Source organism: Atheta coriaria, unplaced genomic scaffold (genome assembly GCF_025399875.1).
Source record: "Atheta coriaria isolate IRGN ID8LTWV9N9 unplaced genomic scaffold, Caltech_Dcor_3.1 hic_scaffold_9_pilon, whole genome shotgun sequence".
NCBI lineage: Eukaryota > Metazoa > Arthropoda > Insecta > Coleoptera > Staphylinidae > Dalotia > Dalotia coriaria.
This window is the reverse complement of record NW_027045451.1, coordinates 11,690,190-11,715,071: the sequence shown is the minus strand read 5'-3', so window position 1 is coordinate 11,715,071 and position 24,882 is coordinate 11,690,190. Positions and strand designations below refer to the sequence as shown.

The 24,882-nt window shown below is 36.1% G+C and overlaps 8 protein-coding genes and 2 long non-coding RNA genes across 12 annotated transcripts in view; 7 read left to right on the top strand and 3 right to left on the bottom strand.

Annotated features, from left to right (window-relative positions):
- Positions 1–762: 762 nt before the first annotated feature.
- LOC135799713 (uncharacterized) lies at positions 763–1,740 on the top strand. Its single transcript, XR_010550052.1, has 2 exons — positions 763–1,353; positions 1,420–1,740. It is a non-coding gene; the product is annotated as an uncharacterized lncRNA (long non-coding RNA).
- Positions 1,741–1,798: 58 nt separating this feature from the next.
- On the bottom strand, positions 1,799–4,172 carry LOC135799704 (KH domain-containing, RNA-binding, signal transduction-associated protein 2-like). Its single transcript, XM_065312897.1, has 5 exons — positions 3,773–4,172; positions 3,589–3,713; positions 3,155–3,527; positions 2,817–3,092; positions 1,799–2,584 (listed from the first exon to the last, which is right to left on the bottom strand). Exons 1-5 carry the CDS (start codon positions 4,008–4,010, stop codon positions 2,472–2,474), a joined length of 1,125 nt encoding a protein of 374 aa, XP_065168969.1. The 5' UTR covers positions 4,011–4,172; the 3' UTR covers positions 1,799–2,471.
- A 663-nt stretch (positions 4,173–4,835) lies between these two features.
- Positions 4,836–7,604, top strand: Mtpbeta (mitochondrial trifunctional protein beta subunit). 2 transcript variants are annotated; one of them, XM_065312894.1, is made up of 9 exons: positions 4,836–4,988; positions 5,054–5,145; positions 5,258–5,423; positions 5,832–6,019; positions 6,079–6,266; positions 6,331–6,504; positions 6,575–6,922; positions 6,988–7,227; positions 7,297–7,604. In XM_065312894.1, the coding sequence occupies exons 2-9, from the start codon at positions 5,076–5,078 to the stop codon at positions 7,342–7,344; spliced, it is 1,422 nt and encodes a 473-aa protein (XP_065168966.1). In that variant the 5' UTR covers positions 4,836–4,988; positions 5,054–5,075; the 3' UTR covers positions 7,345–7,604. The 2 variants fall into 2 exon arrangements, with proteins under 2 accessions (XP_065168966.1, XP_065168965.1); XM_065312893.1 differs by having other exon boundaries at positions 4,867–5,145.
- Ski6 (exosome complex component Ski6) lies at positions 7,556–8,494 on the bottom strand. Its single transcript, XM_065312907.1, has 2 exons — positions 8,251–8,494; positions 7,556–8,193 (listed from the first exon to the last, which is right to left on the bottom strand). The coding sequence occupies exons 1-2, from the start codon at positions 8,422–8,424 to the stop codon at positions 7,597–7,599; spliced, it is 771 nt and encodes a 256-aa protein (XP_065168979.1). The 5' UTR covers positions 8,425–8,494; the 3' UTR covers positions 7,556–7,596.
- Positions 8,495–8,788: 294 nt separating this feature from the next.
- robl (dynein light chain roadblock) lies at positions 8,789–9,473 on the top strand. Its single transcript, XM_065312910.1, has 3 exons — positions 8,789–8,930; positions 8,986–9,064; positions 9,120–9,473. Exons 1-3 carry the CDS (start codon positions 8,928–8,930, stop codon positions 9,329–9,331), a joined length of 294 nt encoding a protein of 97 aa, XP_065168982.1. The 5' UTR covers positions 8,789–8,927; the 3' UTR covers positions 9,332–9,473.
- A 140-nt stretch (positions 9,474–9,613) lies between these two features.
- Atg2 (Autophagy-related 2) lies at positions 9,614–18,143 on the top strand. Of its 2 annotated transcripts, XM_065312891.1 has the most exons (14): positions 9,614–10,431; positions 10,937–11,105; positions 11,166–11,309; positions 11,372–11,474; positions 11,629–12,135; positions 12,190–12,509; positions 12,829–14,310; positions 14,380–14,712; positions 14,779–16,436; positions 16,495–16,654; positions 16,715–16,943; positions 17,006–17,283; positions 17,354–17,667; positions 17,719–18,143. In XM_065312891.1, the coding sequence occupies exons 1-14, from the start codon at positions 10,249–10,251 to the stop codon at positions 17,950–17,952; spliced, it is 6,114 nt and encodes a 2,037-aa protein (XP_065168963.1). In that variant the 5' UTR covers positions 9,614–10,248; the 3' UTR covers positions 17,953–18,143. The 2 variants fall into 2 exon arrangements, with proteins under 2 accessions (XP_065168963.1, XP_065168962.1); XM_065312890.1 differs by having other exon boundaries at positions 10,937–11,309.
- Positions 18,144–18,508: 365 nt separating this feature from the next.
- On the top strand, positions 18,509–23,239 carry tw (Protein O-mannosyl-transferase 2). Its single transcript, XM_065312892.1, has 10 exons — positions 18,509–18,830; positions 18,885–18,968; positions 19,022–19,211; positions 19,273–19,381; positions 19,443–19,711; positions 21,335–21,634; positions 21,698–22,139; positions 22,202–22,350; positions 22,588–22,738; positions 22,796–23,239. Exons 1-10 carry the CDS (start codon positions 18,799–18,801, stop codon positions 23,152–23,154), a joined length of 2,085 nt encoding a protein of 694 aa, XP_065168964.1. The 5' UTR covers positions 18,509–18,798; the 3' UTR covers positions 23,155–23,239.
- Coq2 (ubiquinone biosynthesis protein COQ2, mitochondrial) lies at positions 19,922–21,203 on the top strand. Its single transcript, XM_065312898.1, has one exon. The coding sequence runs from the start codon at positions 20,082–20,084 to the stop codon at positions 21,177–21,179; it is 1,098 nt and encodes a 365-aa protein (XP_065168970.1). The 5' UTR covers positions 19,922–20,081; the 3' UTR covers positions 21,180–21,203.
- LOC135799712 (uncharacterized) lies at positions 23,188–24,815 on the bottom strand. Its single transcript, XR_010550051.1, has 3 exons — positions 24,674–24,815; positions 23,844–24,609; positions 23,188–23,781 (listed from the first exon to the last, which is right to left on the bottom strand). It is a non-coding gene; the product is annotated as an uncharacterized lncRNA (long non-coding RNA).
- LOC135799706 (KH domain-containing, RNA-binding, signal transduction-associated protein 2-like) overlaps positions 24,047–24,882 on the top strand; it is a 104,556-nt gene continuing 103,720 nt past the window's right edge. Inside the window, exon 1 of the mRNA XM_065312902.1 lies at positions 24,047–24,181. The gene's annotated coding sequence lies outside the window, so the exon portion shown is untranslated. The remainder of the gene's footprint in view (positions 24,182–24,882) is intronic.

Here is a 24,882-nt window from a genome sequence, read left to right as displayed (position 1 = left end):
CACACCATGTTTTCAAATTACAAGTTAAAAGGCTTATTTTCAAAGAGCATTTTAGGGCATTTCTGAAAGGGGTAGAAAATCAAAAACGTACACATAGTATAAAGGGTCTCTTGAACTACAATATGACTCCATTAAATTCAAAAAATATTAATTCCCTCACAAGATACAGGGCGTTTCCCACACCATGATTTCAAGTCCTTCTAAAAATGCCCATCTTGAAAGGGCATTTTAGGGCACTTCCGAAAGGGGAACAGGATTACAATGACATGCATTGCATAAAAGATCTTTTAAACTACAATATGACTGTGAGAACTTTAAAATATGTTAATTACTTCACGAGTTATAGCAGGTTTCTTACACAATAAATATGCGATTACATGACGAGTGTGATACACGAAGAAACAAGAACGGTGCATCGAAGGGTACAGCAATTGTTTATTTACCGCGTAGGTGTTTATTCAAAGAAGTGGATTTTTTCATTACTTGGGATAATATTTATTTAGGACAGTTAACGCTTGGATGGTAAAACAATATAGAGAAAATGTATTACATCTGAAAACAGGTGAACAAAAATAAGAAAATAAAATTAAAATCGAAAAGACTAATAAAACAAGTCCAGATATTGCATTTTGTCATTAATTTTGATTTAAATTAATACATTTTTTGCAATTTATGTCATAAATAAAATGCTAACGTATAAATCAACCCAAAAAAAAACACAACATCAAATTTGCTTTTATTATTAGCATTCACCTAGACTCTAGGGAAATAAATTTCTGCGTGTGTATAATAAATTGTAAATTTCATGATGATAACAACACGCATTTATTAAAACAGAAAAAAAAAACGTATAAATAATTAAAAACAACTTTCAAATCATTTTGTATCAGCAATAATGACTCAAAAAATGATATAATTACAATTTCTGTGACTCATTGTTCATGCAATTTTTCATAAACTGAAAAAAGTACAAATTTTATAAATAATTCACGACCAGAAGTACTTAATGTACTCATACATCATTACATGTCGATGTACGCTCATTAAAGTTCGAAACAAGGTCATTTAACTGTCCACAATATCCACATACCTCTCCGTAATACGATCGCGAATTTAATTTCGTTTAATTTCACCACGTCGAAAACCCCAGTGACTCACCTGATAGCCCCCCGACTGGACAAACAATGCGTCAGACGCAGGTAAGAAAATAAGGAAATTACCTTACCCCAACAACTGCGTGCTTTCAATATAAAAGAACGGCTTGGATGGTTGATGCGCTCAGTACACTCACCGCACCGATCTCATTAAACTAAACAAACAACATTAAATTAAACAAACAAAATGGAAAAGAAAGTAAGTTAAATATTGAATATTTTCTACAAAAAGAAATTAAATTAAGCTGTAAAAAAATAATTTCAGACTTTAATTGTTATATTCTGCGTAATTATATTATGCATTGATGAAATAACATCCAGACCAAATGGAATCGCAGCCAAAGCACATCGTGTGGCTGACGCAAAGAAAATTGCGAGGAGATTACGAATCCGCAGCGCCCTAACACGTAAAACCGATAAATATGAATTAAAAAATAATTGGAAGTTTAGAAAAGGACCCATTGGATCAATACAACCAAAACTCGGTCAATGAATTCAAAAAACATTCAAATTTTGTACTTAAATTATTTATTCAAGACTTATAAACACGCTTTTAAAATAAAAACCAAACTTTTATATTTAAAAACCTGTAAAACGTCTCAAAATCATTAAAAACTGCATTTTAGATTTAAAAATTCCTGCTCTTTTAAATTACCTATGCATGCACAATTTATTTTATAATAAACTTTAATTTATAACTTGTTTTGTGTTTGTTACAGTATTATTATTATGATTTACTCAGATGTCATGCAATTTATCTTTTAAACTATACTGTACCTTTCCATTTAAACGGTTTAAACGATTTATTAAACGATATTAAATCATACCCTAAATATTGTGATTACACATTATTACACATTGCGTTTGTTTGCTGTTTAATCATAATTTATATAATCGAATAACGTTTAATTTGCGTTTAAGACATATACCACTCAGACAAAATTATTTTGGGATTATATCTTAGATCAATCTATACTTCATGTTTAATTATATCCTATGAAAAGTCACTACGAGGGCTATTCTGTAAGTTGTATGAGTTCAACTTGAAAACAGGTTAAAATTTACTTGGTTTAGCACTAAGTTGGCTTAGAGAATAGCCCAATTTACAATAACACACAGTGATTATGCTCAATACCGAAGATCAAATTAAATACATTCATTATTTACGTTTAACAAAAGTTTCTGGTACGTTTAATCAATGTCTGGTTATTATACGTTAAATTTATCTCTGTAAAAATCTAACCAGCAGCAACACTTGTGTTAATTAAGTATATACTCGTACTTGATTTGTTTTATATATAGTATTATATATGTTGTTTATTTTGCGGGGCGCGTATACGGCGACGAACGATAACGAGATGATTCACTGTGTCGCGAGCTCGATGCGCTCGAGCCCTTGTACGGCTTCCAACGGTGCGACGAACTTTCTCCTAGTACACATACACACATCATTTATTCGTACATTTTGCGTTTTAAATTTAAATCAACATTATAGCAAACTTAAAACATGTTTTAAAGTAATCAGAGATTGTTTTTCTTTTTTGGTTTAGTGTTCACGATGGTTTAGAGACGGTTTATTAAAGGGCATTTTTGTTTAAATTAATTAAATTGGTTGCACCTAGAAAATGAATAATAGGTATTTGTTTATTAGGTGGGACTTACCGTAGGAGCTCTCGCGATAGTAGCTGGGTTCATACTCGGTGTCGTAGTGGTGAGATGATGAAGAAGAGCGATAGTGGGTTGTTGGAGGCGGTGAACTGTACCTGTATGGTGGCTCGGAGCTCTCGAATGGTTCCTCAAAGCCGTAGGTTTCTTCCATGGCGATACGGGCGCGATCTAGTATGGATAAGATTTTTGTTTTTGCTGGCATTACGCGTGGGGTGATGACTGGAGTGCGAGTTGCTGTGCGCATTTGGACTGGAGGTCTTGGCATTGCAGCTAAATCAATAAAAATTGTTTTACTTTGGTTTAATTTATTAATGAAAATCATTATTACTTACTTCTTATAAGTGCTGTACGGCGTGAACTCCGCGATCCTTCTTCTGGTGTAGTTGATGTCATGATTTCCATTTCCCTCATCTGTTCCTGTCTAATATTATCATTGTTGTCTGGAATTAGATACTTCCTGACTTCTGCGAGAGCATATGCCACTCTTGCATGAGCTTCAGCTGGTGGTCCCAATGCGGATATTTCCACATGCAAGTCATCTGACAAATGTGCGTATTTTGGGTTGCAGGATAATCGCAATTCTTCTTCTTTTTGTCTGTCTTTCATTGATCCTCTTCCTAGAACAGCCATTTTACACAGGGTTTCCTCCTGGAGACGTTTCATTGAGTTTCCTTTGGGGCCCAGTAGTTTACCAACAAAATTGAACTAAAAACAATGAAATATTTATGTTTTTGTTTGTGTAAAACTTGAAAAATCAATATTATACCTTTGGATGTTCCCTAACTGGAACTAATACTTTTACTGCTACTTTAATAGGTCTTTCTCGGTAAATATCCACGTATTTCAACTCTTTAGATGGCATCCGCCCTTGGGTAGTAGCTTTATTTATTTCTGTAATTGTTGTTATCAGTGAAAGTTTAGTATAAGTGTTTTATTGCATGTTTACTAACCTTGATCAATAAGTCTGAATACATTAGCGAATTTGTTCGGATCCAGCCCTTGTTTCTCAGCAAGCAATTCGCTGATGTACTCGCTGACTTTCTGTGATGCTGGATTGGATTCTTCATTTTCTTCATCGACCCCATCACGACATTCACGACTATCTGCATCGCTTATATCTAGCCTTTCGCGTTTGAAATCGCCTGAATAATTGGCGTACTCACCGTTGGAGTCGTACTTATCGCCCATCTTTTGTTTTTGTTTATCCGCTAAGTCTAAATTGTAGATTTTAGTGCACTTAGAACGTAAAACACCTCCGAAGTAGGCGAAATATTAAAATGGCTGCTATAGGTAGTGCCCAGAAACATTTATTGCTGTGGGAAGGGAGAATAAATACGAGTGCGCATCCTCAAAATCGTTAAAAACTTAGTTGACAGCCAGGAGCTGCGCATGCGCAGCACGAATAAACTCACGTTGACAGAACAAAACTGCGCTTTAATTTAAAAATTAACAATTGCTGCTTTATAACAACAATTTATAAATCATTAATGATTTAAAATAATTATTAAACCACACAAACTATATATAATTTCGAAAATTCATAAGTTCCTAATCGTATTGTCAGAAATTCGTAAATATTAACTTTTTTGTTTCAAGCGTTTTAAATTCATTTATCACTAAAAGTAAATTATCAAAATTTCAAGAATGTGGCAAACAACTATGTGCCACAAACACGTACCAACAAAATACTATTTATTATGCATATTTAAATTATGTAGGAAACTGATAAAAACCAAACAAGTCATAATAAATTCACAAAATTTATTTTGGTGAACCATTATCAGTTATTCTAATAGACTTTGCCTGAATAATCAGAAAAATCCATATCATCACATGTACTGCAACCAAATCTGAACTCTAACACTAATTCCACATGTGCAAATTCGATTTGTTTACAAAAACACTGAAAATTTAATAACTTTATCGCACGAGTCGCAAATCGGCAAACTCATATTGCACGAGGAACAGCACCAAACAATATTCGCCATTAAAACAAGTGCACACTGTGTACTTCCACTCATATTCACACAAAATGACTGCACGTACATTCACAGCCAGAGTACAAAGTCGACACGTTGATTTCAACCAGACACTCTCGCAACAAGTCCACGAACTAGTCACTAGTCTGTACTGACGGTTGCTGCTGCATATCTACTCTACGTGTGTGTGAGTGGTTATATTCGGCGTTCGAGATTTTACTTTGCTTTACGTTTTAATTTATTATAATTCAGTATTTATTCAACTTCATTCGATATGGCGTCGTATTTAGCGAAAAGCCTCGTGAAAACACCTTCGTTTTTGCAATTAGCTCTACAACAAACTGGTATGTACATAGCTGAGCTATCAAGTGAATAGTTCAAAGTCCACAATATCAAAACCTTAATTTTCTATGTGGAAACATCCGAATACTATCTATACTATGCATATTTTCGCAGGCGTTAGGTGTTTGTCTACCACGGGTACACGAGATGCCAAAAAGACCGTTCCGGACAAAACTGGGAAGAATATTGTTCTTGTTGATGGTGTTCGCACACCTTTTCTTACTTCTGGGTCTGATTATTCCAGTTTGATGCCACATGATCTTGCAAGACAAGCTTTATTGTAAGAAATTAGGTTGTAGAGTGAAATAGTTTTATTAATTTAGTTAAAAAAAAGATTTTTTTTGGGTCTTTTGATCAATTTTATAATGAAAGCACCCAAAAAACTCATTATTTTACACATATTCATGCAAATTTTGGTTGTTAATCGTGTTTTTATGCCGTAACACTTAAAATGCTTAAAAGTTTTTAATTTGAATCACTAAAAATGCTAGAATTAAATATTTTTAATAAGAAATTAAGCAAAATATTGCAATAGTGTTAATAATTTACTCAAAAATTTGCTTTTATGGAGTTTTTTTAAATGAAATCAACAAAATATAGCATATTTTATGGGTTTTAAACAGTAAAACTTAAAACTTTTAACTTAAATCACCAATAACACTAAAATGAAACATTTTTGTTAAAACAGAGGCATTGCAAGAAAAACTGGTCTTCCAAAAGAGTTGATTGATTACATTATCTATGGCACAGTAATCCAGGAAGTGAAAACATCGAACATTGCACGTGAAGCTGCTCTGGCTGCCGGCTACAGTGATAAAATTCCAGCGCACACCGTGACTTTGGCCTGTATTTCATCGAATGTAGCCATGACTACCGGTAATTTAACTATTTCTTCATAAATTCTTTATAATTTCTTTATATTTTACAATTTATAGCAATCGGATACATTGCTTCCGGTGCCTATGATGTAATCCTGGCCGGTGGTGTGGAATTCATGTCTGATGTACCTATCAGACATAACAGGAAGATGAGAAGTCTGATGCTCAAAGCAAACAAAGCCAAAACACCAATGCAACAGTTGCAATTGTTAGCAAAGCTTAGACCAGATTATTTTGTCCCAGAAGTATGAATTTTCCTCTTGTTATTTTAATTATTTTTATTAATTTTATTGAAAAATCTATTGACAGTTACCAGCTGTGGCCGAATTCTCTTCTGGTGAGACAATGGGTCATTCCGCTGATCGTCTAGCTGCTGCTTTCAATGCTACACGTCGTGAACAAGACGACTATGCACTTAGGTCACACACTTTGGCACAACAAGCAGCCGATAAGGGATATTTCACCGATTTAATTCCATTCAGGGTAATAAAACTTGTTTTAAATTACATTACACGTAAAACATAAATAAATTTCAATATTCTGTTATTTTTAGATTCCTGGCATCGATAAAACCGTTGAAAAAGACAACGGCATTCGTGTGTCAACTCCCGAACAACTAGGCAAATTGAAACCAGCGTTCATTAAGCCGCATGGTACTGTAACCGCCGCGAATGCTTCATTTTTGACTGACGGTGCATCCGCTTGTCTGATCACCACCGAGGCTAAAGCTAAACAACTTGGACTTAAACCCAAAGCATATCTAAGAGATTTTGTGTACGTCGCACAGGATCCTTTCGATCAATTACTGCTTGGTCCTGCGTATGGTACACCACTTGTTTTGCAGAAAGCTGGTTTGGATTTAAAGGATATTGATGTATTTGAATTCCACGAGGCTTTCGCTGTAAGTGACTTAAACTAAATTTAAATTTAAAATTAACAAAAAAAACATAATTTTCTAATGTGTAGGGTCAAATTATTGCTAACATGAAAGCAATGGACAGCGACTGGTTCGCGCAGAAATACATGAACAGACAGACGAAAGTCGGCGCTCCTGATATCAACAAATTCAACAACTGGGGCGGTTCGTTGTCCATTGGTCATCCATTCGCTGCTACCGGCGTGCGTCTTGCTATGCACACCGCTAATCGATTAGTAAGAGAAGATGGACAGTTTGGACTTGTTGCTGCGTGTGCAGCAGGTGGACAGGTAAAATCATCAAAAATTGCCTATAAAAACTCACTAAAACAAAAAATCGATTTTTTTTTTAATTCTTAGGGTGTTGCGATGATTCTTGAGAGACACCCTGAAGCCGATGCGAAATAATTCACACCACTACGCCTAAAATTCGCATGAATCACAACAACATGGACAAGTTAATAATTTTATGTACTTTTTTGTGGAGAATGTCTAAAGTTTTTATAGCGATCGTGTAAATATCCGCGCTGGAAACAACTACAATCTAAATATTAAGTTTACTTGTTAGTAAGATAAAAGATAACGATTTTCTATTAATACTACAACTATGAACAAGATATGTAATGAAATATTTTATTCACTTTTTAAAAATACAATTTTTTATCGACCGACCTTTTGATTCGTGTTCGCCCAGCCAGTTGAACATCCCACATCTTTTACATGATCTCTAATAGCTTGATCTAGGATAACTTTTATATCTTTGCATCCCTGCAGGGCTTTCTCCATGACTTTACTTAGGTGATCCATGTGAAACCTTTGAGACATTTCCATGAGAACTATTTTTCCAGACATTGGCATTGCTGCAACAGTTAGTGTAGCTCCACCAAGCATTTCTTCTTGATGTGCTATGTCTACCATTGGTATATCATTGTTTGCTAAACTGGCTGTGCATGAACAGACATATTCTTTGAGTGGAATGCCTGCATCTATCAATGCTAAAGTTGCTGCATTTACACAGGCTGAATATACTCCACCATCGGCATGTAACACTTCTACATACACATCAATTTGTGACCAAGGATATAATTCGGTTTTTATTACGGAGAGGAGTGCTTGGTGTAAATGTAAAGACATTTCTGTGGATTTTCTATCACCTCGAGGACGTTTTTTTCTTTCTGATGTGGAGAACACTGCCATTGAGAATTGGCAGTTGAGGATACATTCATCATGACGCGCTTTGCTTTTATTCCCTCTGACCTGTTTTATTTATATTGTGGATTGTAATGAAATGTGGATGTTTTTATAATTATTTACCTGATGTGGTCCATAAACTGCAGCCAAAACTTTTGTTAATCCTTGTTCAAGATAAGCACTGCCATCTGGTTGACCAAACACACCTAATTTACATCTTATTCTGCGTAATTCGTTTGCACGTCTTCCGTCTAATCTTAAGCCTATTTTTGATAATAATTCTTTGTTTCTACTCATTTTGTGTTTTAGTTTTTAAAGTTTGTGATTTTCCGCATGCCTGATGAATTAAGGTTATGCTAATGTACAAACATTATTACATGTCCCCAGAAAAGTAAAACTTATACGCATTATACTGGGCGTATAACGATATAATTTAGAACTTATTATTTCATATATTAATAATTCTTTTTTTAGTATATTATTGTTTACTTATATAAATTTTGTGCAATAATATACACTTATTAACTATATTTTATTGCAAAATATATCAGTTTATATAAAATTTATTAAAACTTAACGTTTTTAATACTTGTTTTTATTTAAACCTATAGTATAATTCCCCACTTTTCCATGTTTGGTTACAATATAAAAGTCCCCAAAATGACGTTGTTACTAATGTCGGCAACCTACCAACGCGATTATTATTTTACACCTGAACCCACGACTAGTTTGTTGTCATCTGTGTCATACCTGTGTATTAATCATAAAATAATCATTTAAAATTCCAAAGCCTCATCACAATGGTAATCTATTAAATTTAAACCATGAAAACCTCATTTTTACACATTTAAATTGCAGTCAAATGAAATAGAAGAAACCATGAAGCGGATTCAGTCCCACAAGGGAGTGGTGGGCACAATTGTAGTCAATTCTGAAGGTATCCAGAGGTATCCAATAAGTATTGATCTTATAACTTACCCTTTATATTCTAGGCATTCCTATCAAGTCCACATTAGACAATAGCAGCACAGTGCAATATGCTGGATTGATAAGTGCACTTGCAGACAAGGCTAGAAGTGTTGTGAGAGACCTGGATCCCACTAATGATTTAACATTCTTAAGAATAAGATCTAAAAAGCATGAAATCATGGTGGCCCCAGACAAGGAATTTATTTTAATTGTTATACAAAATCCAGCTGAGTAGGAACATGAATTATATATGGGCTTTGCCAAATTTTTTTGAATGTAACTTATTTTAATTAGTAATTATTGTTTTTAATGCTTTATTGCTTATGTCTATTGAAATGTACACTAAATTTTGTAATGTAACTGCAATCACTCTAAAATATTGAAGAATTTTAATAGCTGTCAAGTGATGAAAAGCTAGGCAACCAGCAATATGCGTATGCCACAATAAAACCTGTATCGCAAATATTCACAAGGAAACAGAGCTGCTGAGATAAGCAAGTAAGTATGTAATTTATATTATAATTCAAGAAATTATGCATAAAAGTGCGAATATTTTATGATATTCATATTATTCGGCAAAATTGAGTTGGCGCACGTGTATTGTTGGTTGCCTATCCGTTCGCTGATCCCTAACTAGTTATTTATCCAATATTTGTAACAATTTACATTTTTGCGTAATCAACAATATCTAGTTTACATAAACTAAACAAACTTATCTGTCAGTTTATGCAAATTAGCCAGACAGTCGAAATTAGACGCAAAAAATGTGAGCAGAACGTGTCCACACTGATAACACCGCGACTCCAAGTCAGCACAACGAAGGCAACACGCTCATAATAAAAACAAATAAATATGAAATAAATGCTGCGTAAAAACGCTCCCAGTTAAATTCTAGTGCTTAATTTAAGTAGTGTCCTATCCTAAACAGCATGCCCCACTCAATCACCGCCAATTCCAAGCATTCGAACGCGGAACACAAACGTCCCATTAACATTTATTAGCAGGAAAAAATGCTCTGTGTGCGACGGCGCAGTGGTACAGCTGAGTTCTGTCAACTGCTCGCGGTGGCAAACAAAGGCGCACACTTCGCAGTCGCAGTTTGTGCGCGCACGCGGCATTAAACAAGTGTAGCTGCCTGCGCTCGCCCAGAAGATGCCTTGGTTCATGCAAATACCATCAAACTTCCTGACTGAGAATGTCAAGAAACGCGTTGGCATCTACCTCATCCAGCACTACCTGGGCCAGTTCCTGGAGACAAAGCTCACCTCCGACCAGCTGTCTGTTGACTTGACCAACGGCGTTGGTACCATCGAAAATGTTAGCCTTGATATGGAAGTGAGTAGTACGCATTTAGGTATCGTGTAGTTTTTCCTAGATTTCATATTCGCATGACATTGACGTTGTGTCTGCGACACGAGACAGAGTTGATCATGCATTATTCAGAAATTTCGGTGCGCGTAAAATATAACGGCGGAGAAAAGCCTTCGCGGCTCGCGTGGAACCAGTTTGTTTAACCGTCAGCACGTATGCTAATGCGGAAAAACAATAACAAGCGTGACCGTGCGTTGGTAGCATACACATACAATAACGCTTGTTTATTAAATATTAATAATTATTTCGCGCAGCGATCGATTAATGTCGTGCAATTATCTTTTGTCTTCGGCCATCTTACAATAAACAAAACAGAAAACAAAAGAATTAAATTCATATCCACACTGATTATGTTTTGTTTTTGTTTACTTTTTCTTGTGTAATAATCGTTGATCGGTCATAGCACTTTGTACTTGAATTGTGGCCAATTATTACACGCATTACATAAATGCAAAATGTTTTTTTACAGGCGCTCAAAGAGCTGGCGAACAAACAGAATCTGCCGCTGGAGTTCGTCAGCGGATACATCGGCAAGCTGAAATTCACTGTTCCATGGACGTCGTTCCTTCGAGATCCGACGAATATTGAAGTACACGGGCTTAAAATAACCGTGCAACCTAAACAGAGAGTAGAATATGGTGAGAAAGTCTCCAAAACATCAAAAAACATAAATTTTAAGCGTTTTTTTGTTTGTTTAGCTACTTCAATGTTTGAATCAATGTGGAGCTCGATGACAAACTCGATGCAACTCGCAGAAGATTGTTTGAAACAAGATGCGGACGCTGTGGATGTTTCACAGCCTCTGGAAGGACTTGAAGTGATTGCACAAGCAATAGAATCAAGTAAATTACTCATAATTTAGAGAGATTTATTTATTTTTTGTATAAAATTTGTGATTTTTTAGTTTTGTGTCGAGTTAAAGTAAAATTTGTTAATACAACAATAAGATTTGAATGTCTTCCGAAAGATAGCCCTACAGGAGTGGCGTTAATTGCAACAGTTGATAGGTGCGTTTATTATTTACACTGTTATAATATATTTTGTACCACCTTTAAAACTTCACTTTTTCCGCGGTTTCGAGACCCGAAAAGTGGGAATTTATTCACAGACGGCGAAGGCCGTGACTAAAGTACTTTAAATTGTATTTAAATTATTTTTTAGTATTGAATACACCGATGAAGCAGGTGAGGATCCGCCAGCAAGTGAATTAAGTGACAAAGGAGAACAAAACAAAGGTTATACTGTCACCTCCTTCACAACTAAAAACTTCACACTCAAAGGAATTTCATTCTTGACGCAAGAATTCACTTCGGCGCGATGTAACACCGAATTTAGCGATTCGCAGCACTCACAGGATAATTCCCTAGTGACGAATGTGATTCAAGAGATGAAAGATAGTCAGTATAAAGAAGACGAAACAAAAATCAAATCAGAAGTGACTTCTGAGAGTCACGATAGTAATCCAGTGCAAAATGTGCTTTTATTCGCGAAGATAATCGGCAAACAAGTAATTAAAATAAGATTAAAACAGTCCGAGCATGTTAGCGGTCCGAAAGTATCAATAGAGATGACTTTTGGCGCTTTGAACGTATTTCTATCACCGAGACAAGTTTATGATTTAGTGGAGATTGCAACTGGGCTATTTGGAGACCCCGGTGAAGATTTAAAGTAAAAACATTCCATATTTATTAAATTTTTTATGTAAATTTATATAAATTTTAGTAATTCTGCGCCGAAACAGAAATACACAGAGAAACCAATGACTGCGATGGATTATCAACGCGTCGAACAAGAACTGCAATGTCAATTGAATCCTGCGATGTTTGCACCGGCAGGATTACAAGGCGCGCACGGTTGGTCAACGGCGCAGTTCGAAGAAAGTGATACCGACGATAATTTCCTGCCGATGCATTCACGGGATGCGGGTGAAAACATGGCGGATAGTACGTATTCAAACGCAAGCAGTAGTATGGAGTCAAGTTTAAGCTCATCGATGGCTAGTACTTTAAGTGAAGCCACTACACATCGAACAAGACGCAAATGTAAGTTTAAAATATATTTGCTATACTTATAACCTCAAAATATTTACTTTCTTGTTTCTTTGACTTAATAATACGTCGCAGCGCCATCTGGGGTTAAAATATTTAACTATAACTATAATTTAATGTTTATATTAACTTTGATTCCTTATTTAACCTTTTTTAAGTAATAATTATCAATGAAGAAGTATCTTAAGTTCTTCACAATACTCAGGAGAATATTTATACAAAATTTCATGATGATTTGATGAGTAGTTTCCGCGTAAAAGCGAAACAAACAAACATTTGCATTTAAAATATTAATATAAATTTAATTTTTTAGTTAATAGTATACAGTCTGATCCTACGGCAGAAATCTCAGACTTTCACATCCGGATAGCTTCACTAGCTGTAGTGTTACTCCACGAAGATATCCTAACAATGACCAATGATGGTAACACTCCGGGTCTGATTCCGTCCAGTGTAAAACAGATGCAATCCAGCGCGGAACACTTTTTCAACACTATTAATAACTTAGTACCAGCTGGTTACGGTAAGCGTAACTTTGATGATTGTAAGGAAATCTTCGAGAAAGCATGCGGGCGCCGCCATCTTAGATTAATTGGCGCGCCGATTCAAATAGAATGTCACGAAACTACAACATCAAGCGCTTTTTCAATAACCGGCGAATTAACAACTGCAAAACTAGAGTTATTGGAATGTTTAGTTAAAGATGAAATTTTTAATTACGTACGGCTTCTGCACTTTAAAGACGACGCAGTGAGTAATGCCAGTCCGGTGCATAATAAACCATGCATGAAGATGAGTTTTCGACATATTGAGAAAACAAGAAAGAGCGGTATTAATAGAAAGACGTATGTACCGAAGACAGATCTTCATTTTACGCTGGATACTTGCGTTGTCGATGTGGATATAACAATCATCGATCGATTAAGTGCCTTACTAAATCCACCAGTTGTAATACAGAAACCTGTAAATGTTTGGGCGACACAATCGAAGCCAGACGCGTTTGCAACAACAGTGGAGTCCATAATGGATATTAAATTATCATCACATTTAATGGAGGTGAAACTGAGGATACCTATTCCTGATTTTCGACCGGCGAATGACTTGCAGAGAATACCATGGTGGGAACGCAATGTAAGAAATGCGTTTATTTCGGGGAAACTGTCAAATATGACTGCGCAGACGCAGATTCAAAGTAATCAGGAGAGTCAAAGTTATACAATCCAATGTAAAACATTGGATCTTTATTATCATGAGAATGAAACAGCGACGCCATTACACATTGGAAAGTCCGACGGGTTATTATCCAGTATTCCAACGGTGACGATTAAAATCAATCCAGTTGTTAAACTGGATGTAGAAGTTGAGGAATCGATGGATCAAGATGGCGTCATGACGATGTCCTGTGGTACAATTATACCACCGCAAAGACAAGGTCCGTTTAGTTCTAAACGTGTAATTCATGAAAGTGATACACCGCATGCACGTCCGCAGACTGATGATGATAATGCAGAGTTAGTCCTGCCGGGAACTAAAGCGGAAATGTCTGATTTTATCGAAACGACGATTGGTTCGACAAGAATTCATTTGGATTTTAATTTTCCCACGGCAAGTGTGCAATTTATTTCGAAGCATATCTTCGAAGTGTTGTATAATCACATCCTGAGTGATTTATTGTTATGGGAGCCTTGTGCGCCGGTGTCAAAATGTCCGGATGGTAATGTTATGCAACCAGCCATGTTTGAGAGTTTTGACAAGATGGAAACTTATGCAACATGTAAAAGTGGCAATAAGTATGGTAAGTTAGCCTATAAAAAAACAGTTTTATAAAGTTTGATTTATTTAAATTATGATTTTGTTGGTATAGAATCAGATTCAGACGATTCCGATGAGTTTGATCCACAAAACTCAACATTATTTTACTCTGCGTATGATATGCGTCACAAACCAGTGAAGAAACCGCAGCAGATCAAACGCAAATGTCAAAGTTATCTCACACTCAATTTACGTATTGGTAAAGGTTTAATCCGGATGTGTCCGCCTGTTCGTGATGTTGATGGTAATGTCATACCGGAACAAATAGCAGAGTTTCTTCTCGGCGTGGAGGAAGCTAGTTTATTCACTGTCAGTGGATACAATGGTGATGAAAATTTAGGTTATGTTTGTGTTCAATCCAAAGGTGCTCAACTACATCACAGTGGTAAGTAAAAGTTAGGTTATGTTATGTTTTGACGCCATTTCATCGTTTTACTTATGTAATTCCTAGATATGATTTCAACTACTAGTCAAAACAACCAACTGAAAGAAATCGGTAGCGCACTCGGCCGCCATTTGTTTCCTACCATATACAAATCAGAAAATGGCGTCTTGGAAACAAGCGGTAATCGCGCCGGTGATAGAGAAATGCTCTCAGTCGCGGTAAGAATTCAAGCGAATCATGAAACTCACCATGTGAAGCTTGTTCGCGTCGCGTTGGGTTTAAATAAAGCCACGTTAAGACACCGCATGTGTCCGGTCCCCAACATATGGATAACGCAATTGATAGATCTATTCAAAGTCAACGATTATACGATTCCCGGCTTTCACGCGAAAGATGTGTTAACCGAAATGCATTTGCACTTGTGGGACTGCGCGATTGATTACCGACCACTCCACCTACCTTTACGGTCTGTTATTACAATGGGCCAGTTGAGTATGTCTTCGCATTTAACCACAACAGCGAACACAACCACTTTGCGCTTCATCGCTGAAGATTGTAATCTGTTTCTGAGTGATAAACTACCACCACGAAAGGGTGTGCCATCAACGGCCGCCATTGAATTGAAAAAAGACTACGTTGGTATTATAGACGTCGGATTAATCGAGATCAGTTTGAAAATCAACGATATTTCCTTTCCTAATTGTGATTTACGTGCGCTGGTCAACAAGTTCATGATACATACTTGTGCGGACAGTGCACGGGCACTCATGGAGTTGATAACTTACATCGCGACGAATGGTGATCTAAATGATCAGGAACAATCGAATGCGACGGTTGGTAATTATGTAAGTCCAAAGCGACAAGTGGAGCAGGAGTTGATCAATGTAGAAACGCAGGATATAAGTAAATTGTCACACAGTCAACATCAGCAAGTGAATGAAATGCTGGTTGATGCTATGAAGGAAAGTGTGAGGGTTCCACGTGCGAATAATCCTCATCTGCCAGGTGCGAAGATGTTTTTCTTTCCGGATGAAGGACAACTCATTGAAAACAAACCCCTACCACAGGTGACATCTGAACTGGGTGATATTACTTTCCGGTCTTCGAATCGCAGCAGTGACACAGACGAAGACTTTATTTTTATTGGTGATGAAGCAGGTGTGGGTATAATGCCAAAGAATGGTCTTCCTCAAATTCGTTGGTTAGTCGACGACTCCCTACGACTTGTCGACAATCATTTTGCGATTCCAGTCGGAAAAACTGATGTGTTAAAAGCGCCGAAAGATTTCCCCACGCCTGTGATGCGTTATACACTATGTGAAATGACAGTGCAATGGAAATTATACGCCGGGAGAGATTTTAGGTCATCGGATGATAAATCCGAGAAGAAAACAGTTAATTTTTCAGACGGGCAGAATGCTGTGTTGTATACAAATCGTAACACGGGCGAGATTAGTTTTCAGAGTAAACCACAGAAGAAACAGAAGGCGAACTGGATAGAAAATGGCGGCGTTAACCGTAATCATGATATTGTGATTGATATTCAACTGAATAAAGTAAGAGTTCAGCATGATATTTATCCGGAACACACGATGCAAGCCTCGAGGCAAGTGATTGTGATTTCACAGATTGAGATTCACGACAGGCTTGTGAGTAGTCGGATTAAGAAGTTGTTGTATTTGGATTCGACGGATATTCGACCTAGGCAAACACACGCACACATGGTAATTCATCTCAATCAATGTTATTTTATTGATTTTTATTAATATTTTAATGTTGCAGTTAACAATCAAGCTGATTCATATCAGACCTGATCTTAAACTGAAAGCAGAAGAATGCATTTTAGTCCTTGGATTGTTACCACTGCGAATAAATCTGGAACAGGACACTTTATTATTCATGTTGAATTTTGCCACTGATATGATTACAGATAACTCAAAAAGTAAATATTTTTTTTGGTTAAAGTAATTTAAATTTTATGTTCTTCATTGTTTTTATGTAGTTGAAGATTTGTCGAGTAGTTCTAAAACAAATACACCTACACATCACCCGCCTGTGATGACAATTGCGAGTGATGAAGTGATTGATGATGTTGAAGCGAAGAAAATGGTGGACGAAAACTTGATTTTGTTGCTGGACGACGTAAAAGACAAAGTGGAGAGTTCAAATGTTGAGAAAACTGTGCACACATCATCGACATCCAGTGATAGTTCACCTCCGCTTTATTTCAGGTATGTTTTTATATTAAAAACATTTAAAAAAATGTTATGTTTTATTGTTTTTTTATGTTTAGAAAAGTGACATTTGTAAATCCAGTGCCAATAAGATTAGACTATCATAGCAAAGGTAACTTTGAATGGAAACATGGCCCGATTGCAGCGTTAATCATCGGTATAGCATCACTTAACTACGTTGAATTCACCTTGAAACGACTTGAAAATAATCACGGTATTCTTGGTTTCGATAAATTGATTCAATACTTTGCGCAAGAATGGAAGAATGATATCAAGAGGAATCAAATCCACACGGTTTTGAGTGGTGTTGGGCCAATTCATTCATTAGTGCAGCTCTGTAAGTCTTTAAAATCTTAAAAACTTGAAAAATTGTTTTTATTTTATTATTTTTTAAAATGTTTTTATAGTCCAAGGTGTTAGGGATTTAATCTGGATGCCTATTGAACAATACCAGAAAGATGGCAGGATTGTTCGTGGCCTGCAACGTGGCGCAAACAGTTTTACAACATCTACAGCAATGGCGGCGCTTGAATTAACCAACAGATTTATTAATTTGATACAATTGACAGCCGAAACCGCGTATGATATGATGTCGCCTGGACCTAGTGTGCGTCGTTCTGGGAGATCAAGAGAAATCAAAAGTAAAGGCAGGAAAAAGAGGTATAATCAACCGCAGGATATCAGAGAAGGTGTAGCTAATGCTTACAATGTTGTAAAAGAGGTAAATATTTGTTTTTTAGTTAATTTTTTTTGTTGATAATAAAACTTCCAGGGTTTTGGTGAAACTGCCGAAAATATCGTCCGTGTTGCTTCGATTGAAAAAGAACAAAAGGGTATAACTGGTGCAGTAGGTGGTGTGCTGCGACAGATACCAACGGCGATGATAAAACCGATTATTATCGCCTCGGAGGCCACCAGTAATGTCTTGGGTGGCATGCAATGCCAGCTTTTACCGGACGCCAAACGAGAGGCTAACGAAAAGTGGAAGAATGATGGGGATATGTAATATTCACGATTGCAATTGACGATGGGAGGATATTTTATATTTATGATATAACAACAGAGAGTAGTTTTAAATATACATTGATAGAAGATGCAATTATTTTACGGTTTTCATTTTGATTTTGTTATACATATGTCGTGATACTTTATATGTATATTGTGCTGTGCATTCAAATATATTCTCACGAAAATTAATTTGATATTGTTTCCAAAGATACCTAACCTTTATTACCTTGTGAAAGGAATATTTGAGGTTAGAAACAGCAAAAACATGTTAAATTAACTGTTCGGCGTTATTGGATGCGAAAATATTGTTTTTTTGCCCGAAATTGACGATATTTGATGATAATTTAGTATTTTTATGCAAAAACAATGCATTTTAAGGTTTTATGCCAAAATGGCGGATTTACTGACGGTGTTTTTACCATTTAAACCGTAAAAATTGTTTTTGTGTACATTAATGTTGAAAATCACTGATAATTTAACCTTTTTATGCTTATATTTATTTATAAGTCTTTATAAGTCTCTAAAAAAACAATGCATTTATAAGTTTTACCCTTTTTTATCATAATTATGCCAAAATGGCGGATTTTATTACTATTTTTTGCCATTTAAAGTGATGACAACATCAAACAGCAGCGTTGGCAAGCAAAGAAAGATACGAAACGAAAATGCCGTTATTCACGAACAAGAGGTTATAATCTCCTCTTCTGCCAACCGGTCATAAGCCAGGTAACTTCGCCTCTTCTACCTGTGGCATTTTTCAAATTCCTTGAGTGTTTTTGTTGACGTTGCACTTGCACGCAGGTCAGTTATGTCAGTGAAGCTAAACTTTAGTAAATCATAAACAATGGCAAAGAAAATGCAACCAAATAATGAAAGGTAACACAATTAATTAATGCAAATATTAAAATACTAATTTTATATTAATTTCAGAGCATGGTGGATCATATTCAGTGTGATTTGTGCACTAACCATATTTACAAGATTCTATAAAATTGCAGAACCTGATCATGTTTGGTAAGTAAATCAAATTTTTATGAATATTTAAAATATTATTATTGTGTTAATAGTTGGGATGAAACACACTTTGGTAAAATGGGTTCTTGGTACATCAACAGAACATTCTTCTTTGATGTTCATCCACCTTTAGGCAAAATGTTGATTGGTTTATCTGGGTATCTCACTGGGTATAATGGAAGTTTTGCTTTTGATAAACCAGGTGACAAATATGAGAATGTTAGTTATCTGGGAATGAGAGTGGTAAGTTTAAAAAATTTAGTTTTATCAGTTAAAAATTATTAATTTTACAAATTTTCTAAAGTTTTGCACTGCTTTGGGTGCAACAATTGTCCCAATGACTTTCTTGACTGTGGATGAGATGACTGAGAGTTTAATGGCCTCTACATTTGCTTCATTGTTAATATTGTTTGGTAAGAACAATATTTATAACATAAATGCTAATGTATTAATGAAATAATGTTAATATTGCAGATGTTGGCTTGTTAACATTAACACAGTACATTCTACTTGATCCAATACTCTTGTGCTTCATGGTTGGATCCATTTTGGGGGCAGTAAAAGTTTCATCATTGAGAATTCCAGATTTCAGTGTATCATGGTGGTGTTGGCTGATGTTCACTGGAACAATGCTAGCCTGCTGTATTTCAGTCAAGTTTGTTGGACTTTTCATTGTGTTATTGGTTGGATTCATTACAATTTCTGATTTATGGAGGACATTAGGGGATTTGACTAAACCAGTGGTGAGTAATTTATTAATTTTAATCATTTTTACATTCTTTAAAAGTGTTTTATTCATGAAAAAAGTAACTAAATACTTTACTTGTTTGTTGTTATGCTACTGCTTAGCATATGAATGAAACCTGATTCATTATTTCGGTGCCTGTAATTGCATACAATAGCAATAAACAAATAATTAAAGTCAAGGCCAAGATTCATGGCTCATTCAAACCGCGCAAAAAGTGTAAAAGTGTAAAAGTCAAGTAACGTGTTTGTCAGACATAACCTTGACGTCGCGACAGAGAGTTGAATAATCGCCGCAATGTGACGGAAGTTTTCCGGAAAAAACAATACTAAACATGTTCGATAACTAAATTATTGCGCAATTAAAAAATGTTATTATTACGAAGCATCGCCTCGGCACGAAAACTCCCCTGTTTCAAATCAAAATCATTCTGTGAGGTTAAACCAAGTGCCACATTCAACTTATTGAATCAACAATACCAAAAATCCGACTTTGCTAAATTAAATGTCCTCAACGATGAACCACAAAAAGAGAAGAAAATCGCCGAGAAGCTAGTCGACATATCACCAAAGCCTATCCAACCGTATCTACGCCTTGCACGGCTGGACAAACCAATAGGAACATGGTTACTCTACTGGCCTGGTGCTTGGAGTATAGCTGCAGCTGCACAACCAGGATGTTTCCCAGACCTATATTTATTAAGTCTTTTTGGCGCTGGCGCTATAATCATGCGAGGTGCAGGCTGCACAGTGAATGACATCTGGGATAAAGACATTGATGGCAAAGTTGACAGGACTCGCAATAGACCTCTTGTTGATGGTTCAGTGTCAATGAAACAAGCCTACGCGTTTTTAATCGCGCAGTTATTCGCTGGGCTTGCTGTCCTGATGCAGTTAAATTGGTACAGCATCCTCCTAGGCGCCAGTTCTTTATCTCTAGTGTTTAGTTATCCGGCTTTCAAGCGGTTTACTTATTGGCCACAACTTGTACTTGGGTTTACGTTTAATTGGGGTGCGTTGTTGGGTTATAGCGCTGTGAGAGGCTATCTGGAGCCGACAATTTGTGTGCCATTGTATTGCGCGGGGATTTTCTGGACGCTCATCTACGATACGATATATGCGCATCAGGATAAAAAGGATGATTTGTTGATAGGTTTGAAGAGTACTGCGATACACTTTGGTGATAAAACGAAGCTGTGGTTGAGTGGCTTTTCTGTTGCTATGATTAGCTCACTTGCTGTGACAGGCGTGATGGCGGAACAGACGTGGCCATATTATGCTTCCCTAGCGTTAATTTCGACACATCTTGCCTCGCAGATTGTTACGTTAAATATAGATAATACCAATGATTGTGCTAGTAAATTTATATCCAATCACCAGGTTGGGTGGATATTGTTTTTGGGTTTTGTGTTGGGCAACTTGTATAATAGTCAAAATGAGAATTCTGTAAAAACAGAAAAAGTGTGACATAAATTAAATATTTAAATAAAATTGGTGTGTATTTCAATGAATTTAAATAAAATTTCAGCTATTCAGTATATAATACTGTAGAAAAGTAAGAAAATAAATGTAAAATCATGGAGGATCAAATTTGAGGTTAATTTTGTTTTTGTTTGTTTCAGATTGTTACAATCAAACAACTCTTCTGCAGAGCACTTTGTCTCATCATCTGGCCAATATTACTCTACATATTTTTCTTTTACATTCATCTGACTGTGTTAAACCGTTCTGGCAATGGTGATGGTTTTTATAGTTCTGCTTTTCAGTCACAATTGATCGGAAATAGCCTACACAACGCAAGTATGCCACGACAGGTTGCCTACGGTGCGATTGTAACTTTAAAAAACCACCGAACAGGAGGTGGATATTTACATTCACATTATCATTTATATCCTGAAGGAGTTGGAGCACGTCAACAGCAGGTAATTAAAATAATAATCCGCAAATGTGTCTTTCTAAACTAATATGGCGAAATTAATTACCAGATTACGACTTACACTCATAAAGATGATAATAATAAATGGGTGATCAAAAAATACAACACCGAAGATGTTGACGGGATAGATATCGTAAAGAGCGGTGACTTGGTGCGTTTGGAACATGTGCAAACACGGCGTAATGTTCATTCGCACAAGGAGAGTGCACCGGTTACCAAAAAGCATTATCAGGTAACAGGCTATGGCGAAAACGGCACAGGTGATGCTAATGACATTTGGCGGGTTACACTAATTGGGGCGAACGACGGTGCGGAACTTACGGCAGTCAGTGGAAAGTTGAAATTAGTGCATTATTTACAATCTTGTATACTCACTACCAGCGGTAAACAATTACCTAAATGGGGATATGAGCAGCAGGAAGTATCTTGTAATCCTAATCTACGTGATAGTAACGGTGTTTGGAATGTTGAGGAAAATATTTTTGAAAAACGTAAGTTTAAAGGTGAAGAAACAGGAAAATATGATTTTTAATTGTTTGAATATTATTTTTAGTTCCTAATGTTAGTTTTGACCTGTATGCGCCTTCATTTATTGAGAGGTTCTTCGAATCGCACGCTGTTATGTTCCAAGGAAATGCTGGACTGAAACCTAAGGAAGGAGAGATTACATCACGGCCTTGGCAATGGCCTATTAACTACAGGGTATTATGTTTTTGCATTTTATACCGGGTGGTGTTGGTTTTTAATTTATTATACGAGTTTTCAACCCCAATTTAACCTCTTAAAACCTTTATTTTTGACATAAAGAGTAGCCTATGTTCTACTCTATTGATTAATCTACCTATCTACCAAAATTCATCAAAATGGCTTCAGTGGTTTACGCGTGAAAAGCAAACAAACATACTTTCGACATCATTTTTATTAAAATATACTTTTTAGGGCCAATTCTTCTCGGGATCCACATACAGAATTTACCTACTGGGTAATCCTGTCATCTGGTGGGGAAATTTAGTTTTCCTCATCTTATTCATCATTATTTTTGCAATCAACGCCATTAAACAACAAAGAGGTTACCTTAAATCAATAACCGGTATGTTTTCAGGTTATGTTAATTTAAATTTCCCCCTTTTTAATACTTAAATTTCAGATTTTCACAATGGAAAACTAGTGGCGTGTGCGTGGCTCTTCGTCGGATGGATGTTGCATTATGTACCCTTTTGGGCAATGGGCCGCGTTTTATATTTCCATCATTATTTCCCAGCTTTAATTTTCAGCTCAATGATCACGGGCATTATTCTGGATTATTTACTCGAAGAAGTTCCGAAATTGTTTCCGGAACATATCTCCAACACGGTACATCATATTTTGCTGGCGGTTATCTTGTCGACAATAAGCTACAGTTTTATTTTGTTCTCGCCGCTGGCGTATGGCATGAGTGGGCCAACTTCTAACGAGGTTAATTCTACTATGTATGGACTGAAGTGGTTGGACAGTTGGGAATTTTGAGATTATTTTATTGAGGTTATTTAAATACTGCACTGAATTTTATAATATTTATTCTTGTATTAATAAAGGTTATGAGAATTTAAAACACTTTCGCAATTTATGTTTGAAGTGGATAACTATAAACGTCATTAATTGTACATATGTATACATTTTTATCTTCAATTTTATTTTTTAAAAAATAAATTTTTGGGACAAAAAGCAGTCTATGTTCTTTTCTTATGTCCAATCTATCTTTTTACCAAAATTTATGAAAATTGCTTGGGTGGTTCAAGCGTGAAAAGCAAACAAACATACTTATTTTGATGTTTATCATGTTAATAAGCATAAATTAGCTTAAAAATTATTAAAAATTGACAATTGCGCCATTTCCGTTTAAAGTATATAACTTTAACCTTTAAAAATACTAACCTCACATTTATCCTCTTTAAAGCTTTATTCTTCAAACAAAAACTAGTCTATATTCTTCTCCAACATTTAATCTATCATTACACCAAAACTCATGAAAATAACTTAAGTAGTTTAGGCGTTAAACGCAACCAAACATACATAATCCTCCATTTTTTATATTACTTATTATAAATATGCTTCAATATCCATTAGGCAACCCTCCGAACATTTTACGTGACCCTTCCCGAAACAAAAGTTACTCCTGCAGTTAGCAAAACAAAGTTTGCGCGAAATTTACTTACTGTTCAGTATTGAATATCCTAAGTAGGGTAAAAGCCCGTTGCGAATCACTCTTGTTTGTTTCGCCCGCTCATTCACATTTTAATCCGGTAGTCGTGCGATGCAATAACAATCGATCAGTTCCACTGCGCGAGCGAACGAAGTAACTGAAGTAGTATTGCCACGTGAGGCACGAGCCGAAACAGGGAAAAACTTTTATTTTCGCCACAACAATGTAGTTTCTTAACGTCTGCTAACGTATTCGCGGATATTCGTCTGGAATACCAAATATCCGAATGGAAATGAGAAAACATGAATACATGAATGCACACATATGCTAATACAGTATTTTGGCACCACAGTAAGTAAAAAACGAAACGTTTATTGATAGATAAGTTATCGTTATTATGTTTATTGATTGATTGTAGAGGTCATAAGGTCAATCAAGTTAAATATTAGTAATTTATTTAGTTATAGTTAATATCTACGTGGTTTTGGCAGCGATGTGTGCTTTTGGTACTTTTTGAAGAAATCCGAAGGTACTTGCGGAGCACCGGGTTGTAGAGAGCGCGCAAATCTAATTAAATGGACTGCGGCGGCATGCCGCGCATCCTCGCCGATCGTAGCAGCCGGATGATGATGGTGGCGGTGGTGCATGTGCTCGTAAATGCGGGTTTGCGGCGGATCCACGGAATGCTGCCTCCAATCAATAGGATTAGCGAGGGCGGCCGTCGCCAGCAGGGCGAACAGCACAAAAGTGAAAGTAGTCCTAGATACGTATTCTGCCATCTAAAAGTCAAAAGCCAATTGTACCCAACCACAATCCTTCCTGCCGACTAAAGAGTAATTTTACCTTTTTCAGTTGTGCTAGTTGTGTTACTAGGTTAGTAGTTTGGGAAGACTATGCTTGGAATGCACGATTGAGTCGTCTTTATACCCGGGAATTATCATCTCAGTAATTCCCCTTTTACAAAATGATAAATCGTACATGTTGCTATCAATAACTAACGATTTCTATCATGTGGTATGACATAGTGAAGGATGTTTGCAACATATCTGCAT